Source organism: Aythya marila (assembly GCF_965140915.1).
Source record: "Aythya marila genome assembly, contig: HAP1_HAP1_SCAFFOLD_202, whole genome shotgun sequence".
Classification (NCBI taxonomy): domain Eukaryota; kingdom Metazoa; phylum Chordata; class Aves; order Anseriformes; family Anatidae; genus Aythya; species Aythya marila.
In genome coordinates, this window is record NW_028136626.1 from 272490 (window position 1) to 288543 (window position 16054).

Sequence of the window (16054 nt, forward strand, 5' to 3'; positions counted from 1 at the left end):
TATGTGGTCTTGAGTCTTTTAAAGAATGCCATGGATTAAGTCAACGTGTTCTGGTAGTCTACAGATCACTTTGGCTTACGAAGAGAAGCCTGGGCTTTTCAATTTGGTCATTCAGAGCAACTTCATTACAACTTTAGTCCCTCCATCCTTTCTTCTTGTGAATACCAAGCACCCCTTCAACACACAAATTTGATGTTGCCCCTTCCTCTACCACCCCTCGCACTTTTAACAGCTGGAACTGTTTACAAAAACTCAGCACACCTGAGAATTTAAACGTAACAGGGATCTATCTTTCTTTACCTGCTGAAACAGAGGCATTTTTTCTCTGGTCCGTTAGGCATTCCATCTTTTAATTCATCTCCAGAAACCAAGGATGCATTGTCATCACTGTCAAACATATCATCTTGTAAAATAGGATTGAAATGCTCTGAAAGGCAAAAGAGGTTTGTTAACTTTCCTGAATAGCCTTTGTCTCTTTCTCTTCCATTAATACAGCTTCTAAATCAGTGCCAAAACCCTTTCTTCATTTGAGAGCACACACTGAAATCTACTTCCTAGAGTTCAGCCCACCACAGATCTAAGGAGATGGCACAAGGCCCTACAAAGCTCTACTAAGTCCCACTGATGTGTACGTGTAAGGTACGCTACTCTTGGTGATTTTTTTCTCCCCCTTAGAATAAAGGAGATTACGAACAATTTCTGCAGTTGCTAAATAGATAAAAAAAAAAAAAACAAAAAAAACAAACAAGACCATTTCTTTCTGGAGGAGGTTCCCACAATGAAAGCATGGGGATAAAGGATGTGATGGCCACAGAATTCCACTCATCTAGTAAATATCAATGCTAATTCATCTCATGTGTATAGTACGATCCACAAACATTTAAATTAGGAGACTGGTTAAAAATGATGATAGCTAAAACAATATTTAGCTTAGACCAGTTATACTTGTATCCTGGTCCTGACATTCTTCAGAAAGGAATTAGATCTTTGGAGGGGAAGCATTTCTACGTCAATGTTTCTGAGTTTTGATTTTTTAAAGAAAAATAGGTGCATTATACTTCAAACCTCAAGTCAACCTCTACAAATGCTAATTATCTTAGCTGCCGTCAGAAGCAGGATGCTTCAGTAGAGAACGCATCGTCCTTTACTGTGTATTGAGTCATTCAGAGCTTCCATTTGGCATTTCAGTTTCGAATCCACAATAAAACCTATGCGTTGTATTCCAGACTTGCCCAAAAAAAAAGACATGCACATGCAAATAATAAAATTCTACCACCATTATGTCTGAAAGCTATAAGTTGATTGCACAAACCACAAGTTTTTGCTTTAGCAGAATTATAAAGAAGTGGATGCTGTGGTTATACCTTGCTGTCGGTCCTCCATTAGTGCAAGCTGTGCATGCGGGAAGATCTTCTGCACAACTTGTAAAATATTCTCTACTGATCTTTGAAAAAGTGGCTTGAAAATGGGTGATAGTGCTTGTACGGGTGAAGCCTTGATCCGGTTTGAAGCTGGAACAACCTTCTTCATAGCCATGAAAAAGTCCTTTGCTTTTATTTTAATAGAATTAACGTCTAGTAGCAACTTCTCCCTACTTGCATAAATCTGAGGATAGCATCGGCGTAGAGAGCACAGCGCAGCTTCAGTACAGAGGGATTTGATATCTGCACCACAGTCTCCTAACAAACAAAAATCAAACGTTACATCAGTCAAGGCCCAGGTTTACAACATGCAACATTTAAAGAATTTGTAATGCCAAAACCAAACAGCATAACAGGGAATTCAAAGTGCTACCGCTCTGCAAGGATGTTTCATGTTGCTCACTGCCTGATATCCTGCACTTACGCAGCTGAAGCAGACTCCTCATCAAAAACCATACTCTTGAGGAAGATGCCCCAGAACCATTTAATGTTCTCAGACAACAAGAGGAACGACAACAAAGAGTAAATAGATGAAAGCATCTCACACAGATTGCTATGAAGGCGTGCCAGCTGCCTCGTTGACTACTTGTGCAACAAGGCACAAGAGCATGGGTACTGCCTGGTACAAGCTAAGGTTCTTTACAACTTGGTCACAAGCAAGAATCCGTTTCTGTTTCAGTCTTACCAATGCATTTCTCAGCTAGTTCATCAAGCAACATATCCGGTGGCTGAGGGGTCCAGTCACGAGTGTGAATCTTGACAATTTCTTTTCTAGCCTGGAAGCAAAATCATTGCATTTTAGCTTGTCCCAAGTTTTCCTTAAAAATACCAACAAGAAACAAACAAACCAAAAGGCAAACAAACAAACAACACAAAACAAAACAGTCCTCCCTCAAAACCCCTCATCTACTAATACACTTTTCTTACTTGCTCAACTTTCAAGTATTTTACAGTTATTTAATATACACTCTGCATTGTCAACCAGGAAATTGAATAGTTCTTATTTGTTATACTGAACTTTTTCTAGGAACCTACAGTGAAAGAAAAGGCATTTATAGCTTCAATAACAAGTTTCCAAACTACGAGACCTAAGGACCCAGACGAAAATACTGTAATGAAAAATTTATCCAGAAACATTTCTTTGCTGTCCAAAAAACTTCTCTAAAACTTAGCAAGCTTTCATTGGGACAGTCTCATTACTTCATCACATTTGCTTTCCAGTCAGTAAATTCACAGAAAGCACTTCTGGCACAATGCTTCCAATTGCTACAATTACTATAAAGAAGAAAAGAATTATGACTCAAACTACTACCACCGAGCAGGGGCACAATCAAATGCAAACACGTCCCCTATTCATTCATAAGTGAAGGATTGAGACCAAAAACACAACTTCATGATGAAAACACCCAAGTGGACTAAATAATTAAGCAAACAGGTACAACTTTGGGAATGAAAGGTTTGATTATAGAACTAACTACTTGGTGGTATCATCCTGACCATATATATCCAGTACCAGATTTGTCCTCCATGGAACAACGCAGTGTCTCCACGTATCACTCTTTTGTTCAAGTTGTCATTTTTTTTTTTTCCTATAAAGTTGGACTTTGCCATGGTAGCACTAACGTTGAATTTAAGTTCTCACCTCTTTATCTGGCAAGCTGAAGAGGAAGTGTCTGCCAAAGCGTCCTGGTCTTCGTAAAGCAGGATCTATAGAATCCAGTCTGTTAGTAGCTCCGATTACCACGATCTCCCCTCTGTTATCTATGCCGTCCATAAGCGTCTGAAGAGTTGAAACGATGGAACAAATAGAAAAATATAAGTTTTACTTACTGGTTCAGTACATTTTGTTACATTCCACATGACTTTCTTGATGCCGGAATAACCTTCTTCCTAGTGGTCATTCAAAACTGGGAAAAAAATAGTCTACCAAGTCGGGGTTTTTTTGATTTGATAATAAATCTGCAGACTGTTAAGTCATCAAGCACTTCAAGACTGTTTGAAATAATCTCTACGTTAATATAAAAGGAGTACCGCACACTTCTGCTCAGGAAGAAAATCACGGAAAATGTCAACTTTGATTTTAGATGTTGAATTTGTTGCAGTGAGATCTTCCTCATCGCACGATTCTATTTGGATTTAAACCATATTATCTATGGAGAGACCAAGATTAGGACAAGAACAGCACAGAGTTCAGCATGAAGCCAATCAGGAGCTCAAGTTTGTATTCTTTGTATTCCACTTTATCCTTCTCTTGCTGGAAGGACCTGCTTTTTGACTCTCCTTCTCTTCACTAGGAGCATGTTCCCTCTTGCTTTGGTAATGCTCTTTCTCAGTGGTTTTAGTCTTGTCCTTTGTATCTTGGCATCTCTCTGTAACAGCTGAGGAGGAAAGGTTTTTAGAGCTACATTCAGTGTCAGACTCGAGAGAGGAAGTATGCCGCAATTTCTCACCAGGCTCACAAGACTCTTTGCCGGACAATACGGTTTCTTTTGAAATGAGGTCACGTTCTTTTGATCTTCTTGGTTTCTCCTTGTCTCCATGGTCATCACATTGGTACTATGCGAGGTATTCATCGTTCCCAGGAGATTTCGGAGGGTCCACGACACTGCACAAAATAAAATCACATTTCTCACTTCTGCTGAAGGACGTGAATATTAAGAGTAAAACCTTCCAACGTCAAACAAACAAACAAAAACCTCCGGACTACAGGAACCCTCACAAAGATATGCCACTTAGAAACCTCTCCTGTGATTAGGACACCTTCTTCAGCTCCCAGAGAAAGTGCTTTTTCCCCTCTTGCTTCTGAAGCCATTGCACTAAAAAAGCAAACGCATCTGTCTCCCTCCACATGCTGCTCTGATTAAGAGGCAGAATATTCAAAGCCACTCTATTTGTTCTCCCCACATAGCCGAAAAAACACCAGTTGAAAGAGTTTTCTACCTCTCTCCACGAATTTACATTCACATATCCTATGACTGCAAAAATAGAAGGCGGGGCTCAGGAGGAACAGCCAGTGCTGGAAATGAAAAAAAGCAGCCTGTTTCTTCAGAGTCTTAAGCCTATGCTACTAGGAACAAAACAAAACAAAACAAAACAAGAGGAGAGGAGAACAACAGCGGGAAATTTACCTATTCTCCAGGTGTTCAATTGCAAAGCCTCCTCTGGAGGATCAACAGTTGTGAATTCAGTGTGCTTAGGAGAAATCAGATCTACATCTGAACCACAACTATTTCAGTAGTATCACGAACTTCTGTTACTCTGAAGAAGCAGTCAGCACCGTTTCTATGTTAAGAAAGAGCTGAACAGAGTCTGTTATTCACATCAAGTAGTCAGGCAGGTTTCTTCTTCTTCAGGCTGGGTTTCACTAGAACATTACTAGCCTGTAAGCCTCATGGCATCACCTTCCATCTTGACTGCTAAACCTCCTTGCTCCCTACTATCTTCTTTGCCAAGATACAGCTGTCCACATTTACTTTTCCTACTTGGCTGGACTGAATTTAAGAAGGTATCTTGCAACTCTTCCTCTTGTTTGCCACTTAATCATCAAACCAAATGGAAACTATTTGCCTTTAACCTCTTTATTTCAGGCCTTCTGATGTAGCGGCACCTCTACAGCGGCTGGGGACTGCAGGCAGCTGTCTGGAGAGGTCGAGGAGATCTGCTGGCAACTTTGAAGCAATTTCCGTCCCTGGAAGATTGCAAAAGTGGGCAAGACCCAGACCAACCCGATCTCATTTCAAAGTTAACCTTGCTTTGAGTAGGAGGCAGGGCCAGATTACCTCCGCAAGTCCCTTCTATTCCTTTTACCCTTAGAATCTGGGGATGTTTCAGCTAAAAAGGAGGGCAGAAACACTCTCAATAGGTGTCCACCATGTAGTAAAACAGTGCCGTGTACCTGGTTAACCTCTGCAGCCCGCAAAGCATTTCTATTTGCAGCAGTGCCCTGACCCCAGCCTCTTGCTGAGCTCTGTCCTGTGCTGCTCGGATGCTCCCGCTGCTCAGACATGGGGGCTTAGAGAGCCACCGGGCCAGCACAAGCCCCTCAGCTCACTGTCAAACTTCACATTTGGCATCTTTCACTTCACCAGCGCCGCCGGACGAGGAGCCCAGCGATGCCTGATGCCGCTCCGGGCTCACCTAAACGCGGGGCTGGAAATTCAGATGCAAAGCTGCGAAGGTTTTTCTTAGTGAAAGCATGGAATGAGTGGCCATCAGTGACTAACCTTACAGGAAGGCATTCACTTTGTGAATGCTGCAGTGAATGAAGACTGAAGGCGTTTTCTGAATGACCTAAGGAGAGTCCTCCCCGAAAAGGAGGACGGTTTATTGTCTATGTAACATCTCCTTTGAAGGTTCGAGCACGAGATCCACCAGGTTTAAAATCTCAAGACACGGATCTGCCACCACAGAAGCAATACATTTCATCTACTAAGCCTAAATACCGTATTTTGCCTCCTCTGTAGGTTTAAAAAAACACGGCCATGCTTGAAGGAATGCATTCTCAGATATTCTACCTATTTACAGTGCTTTAATTAATACCACAGACATGTTGTGCTGTTCAGGGGAATTTGCAATTACATTTTCATTTCCAACCAAACGCAGCCTGACACAAATTGGGAGTAACAGAAACGAATCATCTGGAAGCCGGGATATGCATCATTCGCCATTTTCTAAGAAAATGACAAAAATATAAAACCCCAGCAGTCTGAGAACGTGAGCAATGAGGTAAAGGCATGATCAAACAAACGCGAAAAGCTACTACAGGAAAACTACTGACAGACTAAGGTTAGCTGCTCTGAAAGGGCTGTGTGGGTGGACCCATTGTCTTCAAGTTCAAGCTTTTTCCTGCAGAAACTGCCAAAAATTACGCCAAATATAACAATGGTTTTGCAAGATGGATAAACGTCCTCCAGTCTGAAAGGGAGAAGAAAAGCCAGTGAATGCCCACATCAAGAGGACTTTGCTGATCCCCAGGTATATTCAAGTTACATCTGTCTTTGAAATATACGCCCCTAGTTTAGGCTTATCTCATAAATTAAGGAGAAAAAGGCATCTAAGCAGCCAATTGGAGGAAAAAGAAAACACACTGCACTTATGGTTGATTCCTATTGAGGAGTTCCAGATGAAACAGAGAACAGGATCTCAAAACTTATTTTTACAAACTGCTGCTCTTATTCCTGTTCCCACAGGAACTGACAGTTCAATAAAGGGCTTCAGACTTCACTCAAGTACTCCTGTAAATACTGTTTGTCATTATAAGGAAAGATCTCTGTGCTTTTCAGTGCTGTGACACGCCTACATATCAAAGCCTTTTCACGAGCAAACTGTGTTGGCATTTGGACTGGCTTTTTAGAATGAAACCAGGGCTTTCAGCGAATAATCCCATAAGACACATTTGAGAGTCAGCAGAAGTAAAAGCACTGCCTCTGCTTCTTGCAAAATCCTTACAGTGCAGCCCTAAAAACAAAGTTGAACCTTCCCCAAAACGCTGAGAAATACGAACACTGAGAAGTTACAGACACACACGGATCAGCACTACTTTACCTTCTGTGGGTCAACGGGCTTTGCAAATTCCCTGAAACGTCTGTCAGTGGCAAGTCTGTGAGTAACGTCCCTCAAGAAAATTCTAAGGTCACGCAAGGTATCCTTCTCTTCCTCCTCCAGCATCTTTACTTCTTCCTCTTGTGGCTTCTGAGGCTCAGCTGGTGGTGCTACAGGCACAACTTCCAATGTCCAATCAACTTCAATTCATCAGGAAAAATTAGCCAATTTACAGTACTCAAATACAAGCATATGACAAATTACTGACAGAAAATGACCACCAAAGCAAAGCCCAAAGAGCTAGTAACTTCGATAGGAAAGTTTTAGATGTACTTCTCATATCCTCCTCACCTCTTTTCTTTACAGGAGGCTTAGCCACTTCATTTAGAATTAGGTCCTCAAAAAAAGGCTGCTCTCTCTGCCCTACCAGGCAACTCAATATTGCACACTTCTCCAAATTCCGTATTAAATCATTTTTGCATCTAAAGCAGAAGGAGGAGAGACATTTCAGATTTAAGGCCACAAAAAACTCATCTTCGATTCCAAAAAGACGAGTACCTTTTCAAATTAAGAATAACCTGAAGAACACAAACTGAAAAAAGTTATCATCCTGGCCTTAAAACGCTACATTTTCACAGGCTGGCATGGCAAATTCAAATATCACCTTTAAGAATCACCTGTAGAATTAAAGCTCGCTGAAGGGATTGTACGCTACACTGGTAAAGTAATGGCTTTCACCACACCCAACAGCGCCTCCTTTGTATTTACTTGCCTTGCTGCAGCCTTTACTTAGAACCTTTATGGCTATCGAGGGAAGAGACAGGCTTCAGCAGACAAGTGAGGGCTTTTTGCTGAGTTTTTATTTCTCTACCAAAAGGTGTCTGAAGTAGCTAGTACGTCTACGTCTTCCTCCATTTTCAAGTTCTAGTAATAAAAGGTAGGTGAGGAATTTCACTACTTATTTTAGAAGGAATTTACAGCCTGTACAAAAACTTCTGTGGGAACTCAAGCACTTTCAAAGCAGTTGATAATAAACACGTCTAGGTAAGACCCGTTCTCTTCCCCCAATGACTGAGACCAAATCATCACAATGACAACAGCGTGGTCCTGTTTTGGGCACCTTCCCTTAATGTAAACTCTCAGAAGTCAATGAAGTTCTGCACCTACTTTTACTACAGTTTATTTAGGAATACAACTAGAATTTGATTCCAAAGTTACTTTAGCAGAAATTGGAACTCAGCTTTCCAGCTTGGAAAGCTTTGGCCTCTATGAAGAAAGAAACTGATTTACTTATTTTTTTTTAATCAAAGTGTTTCAATTCTCTACTAAATTGCATTATTAGCAGTTTACCCAACATAGCATGGAATGGCAGACTGTCAGAAGAAATCTCTTCAGTAAAAACATCCTCTTGTCATTTCAAGCACTGCATATTCTTGACTGAACCACTTTGTAGCCACCAGAATTATTGTATTAATTTATTATTTGCATGTGTGAGAAGGGGGTGAAAGTCACTTGCTTGACTCAGAAAAAACCTTAAGCAGATGCTTTCACAGCATTTTTTTCTCTAAGCAAATTTTAAGTGATTTGTTAGGGTGCCTGAGTAATAACAGCATGCATTTAAGAAAGCACAGCATTTTGATGCTGAAAGCATTCATAAATTACAAGACACTGAAGAAATAGTAAGGAAAGTATTGACAAATACCTCTTCTGGGAGATCTGAGTGACGTACATCAGACGGAGCAAGCAGCAAAACTGGCAAAAATGCTGGAATGTTACGTAGTAGAGTTAGAAAAGTAAGTTTCAAGGCAGGTCCAGCGTTGTCCCACCATAAATGGATATCTGGGACATAAATTGTGCTTGGTGCTGTCTTCTGAGCATTTCGGATCAGCTAGTGAAAAGGAAAGCTTGCGTAAGAAAACTAAAACACGTACAAGAACCTCTTAATACACAGCTACATAGCCATCTGACTGCCCCATGAAATGAAACTACGTGAACAGAGTGGCAAGCATCCTTTCACATAAGGAATTTCTCTGTGCACCCTTTCAGATTATCAGTATTCGGAGAACTCTAGTCAGAAGATGGGAAGGATATATTCAGGCAGTGGCTAGACACCGTAGCTATATGGCCACAGCCACAATCATCGCATAACAAAGAAAGGAAATGTCCCTCTTAAGGGACACATCAGTATTCAGTCGTGTAACATGTCTGTCCTTACTTGTATGGCTCTCAGACGTTTCCACTAAAGGTAAAAATATTTTAAGGTAGTGATGCCAAACAAGAAAATGGATTTCCTGCCTAAAAGTAAAAACACCAAATCTGGTCATTTTTTCTAGTTAAAACCACATCACCGTGCAAATGAAGTGTTTTCTGAATGTTAATGCTTTTAGTGCACATACTGCAACAGCACAAGTTGTGTATGTCCGTGCGAAAACAAAATAAACAGAAGCCCCAAACCTTGGTTACCTTACTAATATAATTTAGAAGAAGGCTACAAAAAGTAGCCGACATGCAGTCTGATACAGAGCCATCTACTGGGAGCACACAGTCCTAGGAGGCAATGAGAACTACTTTCTGGATCCCAGTGACATGAACAGCATTTCTTTCCACAAAGAGATGTTCGTTAGCAACACCGCCCAGCTTCCTGAGCTGCTAGCAACAGCCTCACTGTAAAATTGGGTATGGAAAATGTGGACATGTACAACATCCAGATTGTTTGTGGTGCTGTCTAAAAGAAAAGGGGATTTTCAGACAGAAGCAAACATCCCAGCACATTAAAACAAGGCCACCTCCATTACCAATGAATTTTGCTCACCTTACTTGCAACTCGATTGATCCTTTACATACAGTCAGTGAATCCGATGAGAAGAAAAAGAAAAAAAGGTACCTGTCTGCAGATTTCTTCTGGCGATGCAACGTTTGTAAGCAGAACAGAAAGGTCCAGGGTGTGAACGGGAAACTTCTCCAAAGCGTGCAACACCACGGGTGCCACGTAAGAAACCCGGCCGTACCCTTCTTTTCCTACTATTAGCAGACGGGGCTGGCATGATGTTGGTTCGCAGAAAGCACTCCTAGAACAAGAGTTAAGAAAACAAGTTTATAAATGAGGTGCTGAATAGACACACAGATGTTCCAAGTAATTTTCCTATAGACTTTCTTTTCCCTCCCCAAATAATCCAAATGGCAGCGGTACATTAAATACATGTAAGATTTCCAGTTAAGTTATTCACTCATTCCAATTGTTTCACCTTCTTCCCTTTGTTTCATCTTCTTCCCTTTTGTTTCCTATTCTTTACTAAACCAAGACTGCAAATTAATATCCCTGCAATCTTGCTTTACTACTAGGAAATAAATTGGTGAGGAGCATTTGTTTCCCCACTACAATCAGGCTGTACCTCTGCTGGCTTAAATCAAAGATGCTAGAGACTTAGCCTTGCTCTAGAGGACAGAAAGTCTTCTGGACAGCACAGCAATAGAAACGGAGAAAAATAACTGATCCAGCTGTGACAACATGATCTAACTTTCCAACTGTGGGCTTGCATGACTTCCATACTAAAATATCACAAGATTAACACAACTTGGTGGCTTAACAAATAAAGACACCATTCAATTTTTTCTCAAGGTGTTTTAACAAGCCATTTCTCAGTTTTCTTTCTGCTACATAATTCACTACTGGTTTAACAATCCTGGAAAACAGAAGGGCAAAAGGTGGCAACACAAACCCATAAAGTTGGGCTATTTTTAGCTAAAAGGACAGACTGCACATTTATGTGGTCTTGAGTCTTTCAAAGAATGCCATGGATTAAGTCAACGTGTTCTGGTAGTCTACGGATCACTTTGGCTTACGAAGAGAAGCCTGGGCTTTTCAATTTGGTCATTCAGAGCAACTTCATTACAACTTTAGTCCCTCCATCCTTTCTTCTTGTGAATACCAAGCACCCCTTCAACACACAAACTTGATGTTGCCCCTTCCTCTACCACCCCTCGCACTTTTAACAGCTGGAACTGTTTACAAAGACTCAGCAGACCTGAGAATTTAAACATAACAGGGATTTATCTTTCTTTACCTGCTGAAACAGAGGCATTTTTTCTCTGGTCCGTCAGGCATTCCATCTTTTAATTCATCTCCAGAAACCAAGGATGCATCGTCATCACTGTCAAACATATCATCTTGTAAAATAGGATTGAAATGCTCTGAAAGGCAAAAGAGGTTTGTTAACTTTCCTGAATAGCCTTTGTCTCTTTCTCTTCCATTAATACAGCTTCTAAATCAGTGCCAAAACCCTTTCTTCATTTGAGAGCACACACTGAAAGCTATTTCCTAGAGTTCAGCCCACCACAGATCTAAGGAGATGGCACAAGGCCCTACAAAGCTCTACTAAGTCCCACTGATGTGTACGTATAAGGTACGCTACCCTTGGTGATTTTTTTCTCCCCCTTAGAATAAAGGAGATTACCAACAATTTCTGCAGTTGCTAAATAGCTTAAAAAAAAAAAAAAAACAACAAACAAGACCATTTCTTTCTGGAGGAGGTTCCCACAATGAAAGCACGTGGATAAAGGATGTGATGGCCACAGAATTCCATTCATCTAGTAAATATCAATGCTAATTGATCTCACGTGTATAGTACGATCCACAAACATTTAAATTAGGAGACTGGTTAAAAATGACGATAGCTAAAACAATATTTAGCTTAGACCAGTTATACTTGTATCCTGGTCCTGACATTCTTCAGAAAGGAATTAGAAACATTGACCTAGAAATGCTTCCCCTCCAAAGATCTGAGTTTTGATTTTTTAAAGAAAAATAGGTGCCTTATACTTCAAACCTCAAGTCAACCTCTACAAATGCTAATTATCTTAGCTGCCGTCAGAAGCAGGATGCTTCAGTAGAGAACGCATCGTCCTTTACTGTGTATTGAGTCATTCAGAGCTTCCATTTGGCATTTCAGTTTCGAATCCACAATAAAACCTATGCGTTATATTCCAGACTTGCCCAAAAGAAAGACATGCACATGCAAATAATAAAATTCTACCACCATTATGTCTGAAAGGTAGAAGTTGATTGCACAAACCACAAGTTTTTGCTTTAGCAGAATTATAAAGAAGTGGATGCTGTGGTTATACCTTGCTGTCAGTCCTCCTTTAGTGCAAGCTGTGCATGCGGGAAGATCTTCTGCACAACTTGTAAAATATTCTCTACTGATCTTTGAAAAAGTGGCTTGAAAATGGGTGAGAGTGCTTGTACGGGTGAAGCCTTGATCCAGTTTGAAGCTGGAACAACCTTCTTCATAGCCATGAAAAAGTCCTTTGCTTTTATTTTAATACAATTAACGTCTAGTAGCAACTTCTCCCTACTTGCATAAATCTGAGGATAGCATCGGCGTAGAGAGCACAGCGCAGCTTCAGTACAGAGGGATTTGATATCTGCACCACAGTATCCTAACAAACAAAAATCAAATGTTACATCAGTCAAGGCCCAGGTTTACAACATGCAACATTTAAAGAATTTGTAATGCCAAAACCAAACAGCTTAACAGGGAATTCAAAGTGCTACCGCTCTGCAAGGATGTTTTAACATTTCGTGTCCATAAAGAACAATTCTGTTTGAATGCTGTCTGCCTCTGGGCCCTGCACTGGCAATTTAATTCTTGAACCACAGATGCAGTGTGTCCCAGTCTCCCCCTCATTCTAGTCAATTTATCAAGTCTTCAGAAAATACTCCTTAAATTTATGAACCTGTTTGCTTTTGTTATTCCGGACTTCTATTTCTAACAGTTACAGCCTTTTTTTTCCTGTCTTCTTCGAGATTAACTTAACACTGCTATAGATGTGACTGTCCCTGTGAATGGCTGGGGAAGAATGTTTTAATTACTGGTGAAGTGTCAATAAGAAAGCTATTTGTGTTTGATGTCTGGGAGTTTCATAACAACTGATAACAACTAGTGACTGTTATGGGATACTATGCAGACCTTTGGTATCTGGCCAGGGGGCCAAGAGATTAAGAGGAAGAAAAAAGAAGCTGAAGGACGGCTGGCAGACAAGACCTGCAGAAAATGTTCTATAAACTTGGTACAGTGCCAAAGGAGTACAAACAGGAAGGACTTGGAGAAGAAGACTACGAGCCTTCAGCATGAAAGACCCCTAGAAACCCCCAGAGGAGACTGATGCGCATGCTCCAGTAGGAGGGACTGGACCCCGGAGGCTAATTATAATAATCTAATTTTTTTGGAAGTAGTAATGAATATGTATTAGTCTAGGAGCATAAAAATCAGCTGCTTGATGTAACTGGTGTGTGCCCTGGTGGAGCGGAGACTCTCAGTGCACCCAGCACTGTTTGCTTACCTCTATTCTTTTATATTCTTCTAATAAATCCTATTTTTTTATTTAATCCTAATTTGAATCCTGAGCCATTTATACCACTCTCTGCAGGGAAGTTTCATGTTGCTCACTGCCTGATATCCTGCGCTTATGCAGCTGAAGCAGACTCCTCATCAAAAACTATACTCTTGAGGAAGATGCCCCAGGACCATTTAATGTTCTCAGACAACAAGAGGAACGACAATAAAGAGTAAATAGATGAAAGCATCTCACTCTGATTGCTATGAAGGTGTGCCAGCTGCCTCGTTGACTAGTTGTGCAACAAGGCACAAGAGCATGGGTACTGCCTGGTACAAGCTAAGGTTCTTTACAACTTGGTCACAAGCAAGAATCCATTTTGATTTCAGTCTTACCAATGCATTTCTCAGCTAGTTCATCAAGCAACATGTCCAGTGGCTGAGGGGTCCAGTCACGAGTATGAATCTTGAAAATTTCTTTTCTAGCCTGGAAGCAAAATCATTGCATTTTAGCTTGTCCCAAGTTTTCCTTAAAAATACCAACAAGAAACAAACAAACCAAAAGGCAAACAAACAAACAACACAAAACAAAACAGTCCTCCCTCAAAACCCCTCATCTATTAATACGCTTTTCTTACTTGCTCAACTTTCAAGTATTTTACAGTTATTTAATATACACTCTGCATTTTCAACCAGGAAATTGAATATTTCTTATTTGTTACACTGCACTTTTTTCTAGGAACCTACAGTGAGAAAAGGCATTTATAGCTTCAATAACAAGTTTCCAAACTACGAGACCTAAGGACCCAGAGGAAAATACTGTAATGAAAACTTTATCCAGAAGCATTTCTTTGCTGTCCAAAAAACTTCTCTAAAACTTAGCAAGCTTTCATTGGGACAGTCTCATTACTTCATCACATTTGCTTTCCAGTCAGTAAATTCACAGAAAGCACTTCTGGCACAATGCTTCCAATTGCTACAATTACTATAAAGAAGAAAAGAATTATGACTCAAACTACTACCACCGAGCAGGGGCACAATCAAATGCAAACACGTCCCCTATTCATTCATAAGTGAAGGATTGAGACCAAAAACACAACTTCATGATGAAAACACCCAAGTGGACTAAATAATTAAGCAAACAGGTACAACTTTGGGAATGAAAGGTTTGATTATAGAACTAACTACTTGGTGGTATCATCCTGACCATATATATTCAGTACCAGATTTGCCCTCCATGGAACAGCGCAGTGTCTCCACATATCACTCTTTCGTTCAAGTTGTCAATTTTTTTTCCTATAAAGTTGGACTTTGCCATGGTAGCACTAACGTTGAATTTAAGTTCTCACCTCTTTATCTGGCAAGTTGAAGAGGAACTCTCTGCCAAAGCGTCCTGGTCTTCGTAAAGTAGGACCTATACAATCCAGTCTGTTGGCAGCTCCAATTACCACGATCTCTCTTCTGTTATCTACGCCGTCCAGAAGGGTCAGAAGAGTTGAAACAATGGAACAAATAGAAAAATATAAGTTTTACTTACTGGTTCAGTAAATTTTGTTACATTCCACATGACTTTCTTCCGTGAGTAGTCATAAAGGACAAGCTTTTTAAGGACAAGACTCATTTTAAGACATAAAAAATAGGTAAGTTAACACAGACCACATGCTGATATCAGGCTTAGTAAATTGGTTTCTACTATCGTTTAGAATCACCTGTTTTGGCATTGAGTTACAAGTTTTCAGGATAAATTAACATGTTCACAGTAAATTAAACAGGTCATCGTCCTTTTTTTTTTTTCTTTTTTTTTTTTTTTTTCCCAAAGATCAAGCAGATTTTATGTAGGTGCAAAACTGTAATACCTATGAATGTGGTCTTGTTTACTGGAGCACACAGGAGCGAGACCATCTATCTCATCAAAGAAAATAATTGAAGGTCGCATCTGACAGGCCTAGCAGGAAAACACTGAGTAAAACAGCATTATTTAAAGGAAAAATGCACAAAAACATCATGGTTGGAATGTCATCTAAACTAGATTTTTCACTTTAGCCTCTGGGACCTCTACTGATAGAGCTACTGGAGTATCTGGCATGACTAACAGAAGACAGCAGTCTGTGTCAACCCACTGTATCCGGGTGACAGGAAGCAAATTGTTCCAGTAGTTCTTACAGCTGACATTCACAGCAGAAACACTGGCATTTCCATTTCAGGGGGAAAAAAAAAATAACAAAATACAAAAAAAGAGCAAGTGCTACTTAAAAACGTTGACCACAGAAAATAATGGTTTCAACTCTGACAGAATACACTGTGCATTTCAACCTTACCTGTTCAAATAACACACGAAGTTGGCGTTCTGATTCCCCCACGTATTTTCTCATGCAGTCCGAAGCATTTCTCAGAAAAAATGATATTTTCCTGTCACTTCGACTATATTCACTGGCAAGTGCACGAGCAACTAGTGTTTCCCCTGTTCCTGGGGGGCCATAAAATAGACAACCTCTGCAATAAAAAAGATCCAGATAGGAAAAAAAAACATCATGATGAGTACCTCCTACAACCATCGTCTCTAGAACAAACTCGTCTTTCCTAACCAAAACACGTCATGTACAAGACAGCAGTAATAGCTGAAGTGTGGGTAGAGGCAGAACAGATAGAAGTTCCGCGTTTTTACAACGTTTCACAAGAAAATTCATTTTTTTCACCCAAAGAAATGAATAAGGAGGTAACTCAAACGTATAAAAACTTCAAAAGAGAGCATACTGT

The 16054-nt window shown here is 40.3% G+C and overlaps 1 protein-coding gene across 1 annotated transcript in view; it reads right to left on the reverse strand.

The window, feature by feature from the left end:
* Nucleotides 1-252: 252 nt before the first annotated feature.
* Nucleotides 253-16054, reverse strand: part of LOC309891670 (ATPase family AAA domain-containing protein 2-like) — a gene marked incomplete at both ends in the record, with an annotated part of 70119 nt that continues 54317 nt past the window's right edge. The window contains 6 exons of the mRNA XM_082786011.1: nucleotides 253-261; nucleotides 1441-1679; nucleotides 2107-2197; nucleotides 3064-3223; nucleotides 15154-15242; nucleotides 15616-15790. Coding sequence (XP_082642137.1) covers nucleotides 253-261; nucleotides 1441-1679; nucleotides 2107-2197; nucleotides 3064-3223; nucleotides 15154-15242; nucleotides 15616-15790 — 763 coding nt within the window. The remainder of the gene's footprint in view (nucleotides 262-1440; nucleotides 1680-2106; nucleotides 2198-3063; nucleotides 3224-15153; nucleotides 15243-15615; nucleotides 15791-16054) is intronic.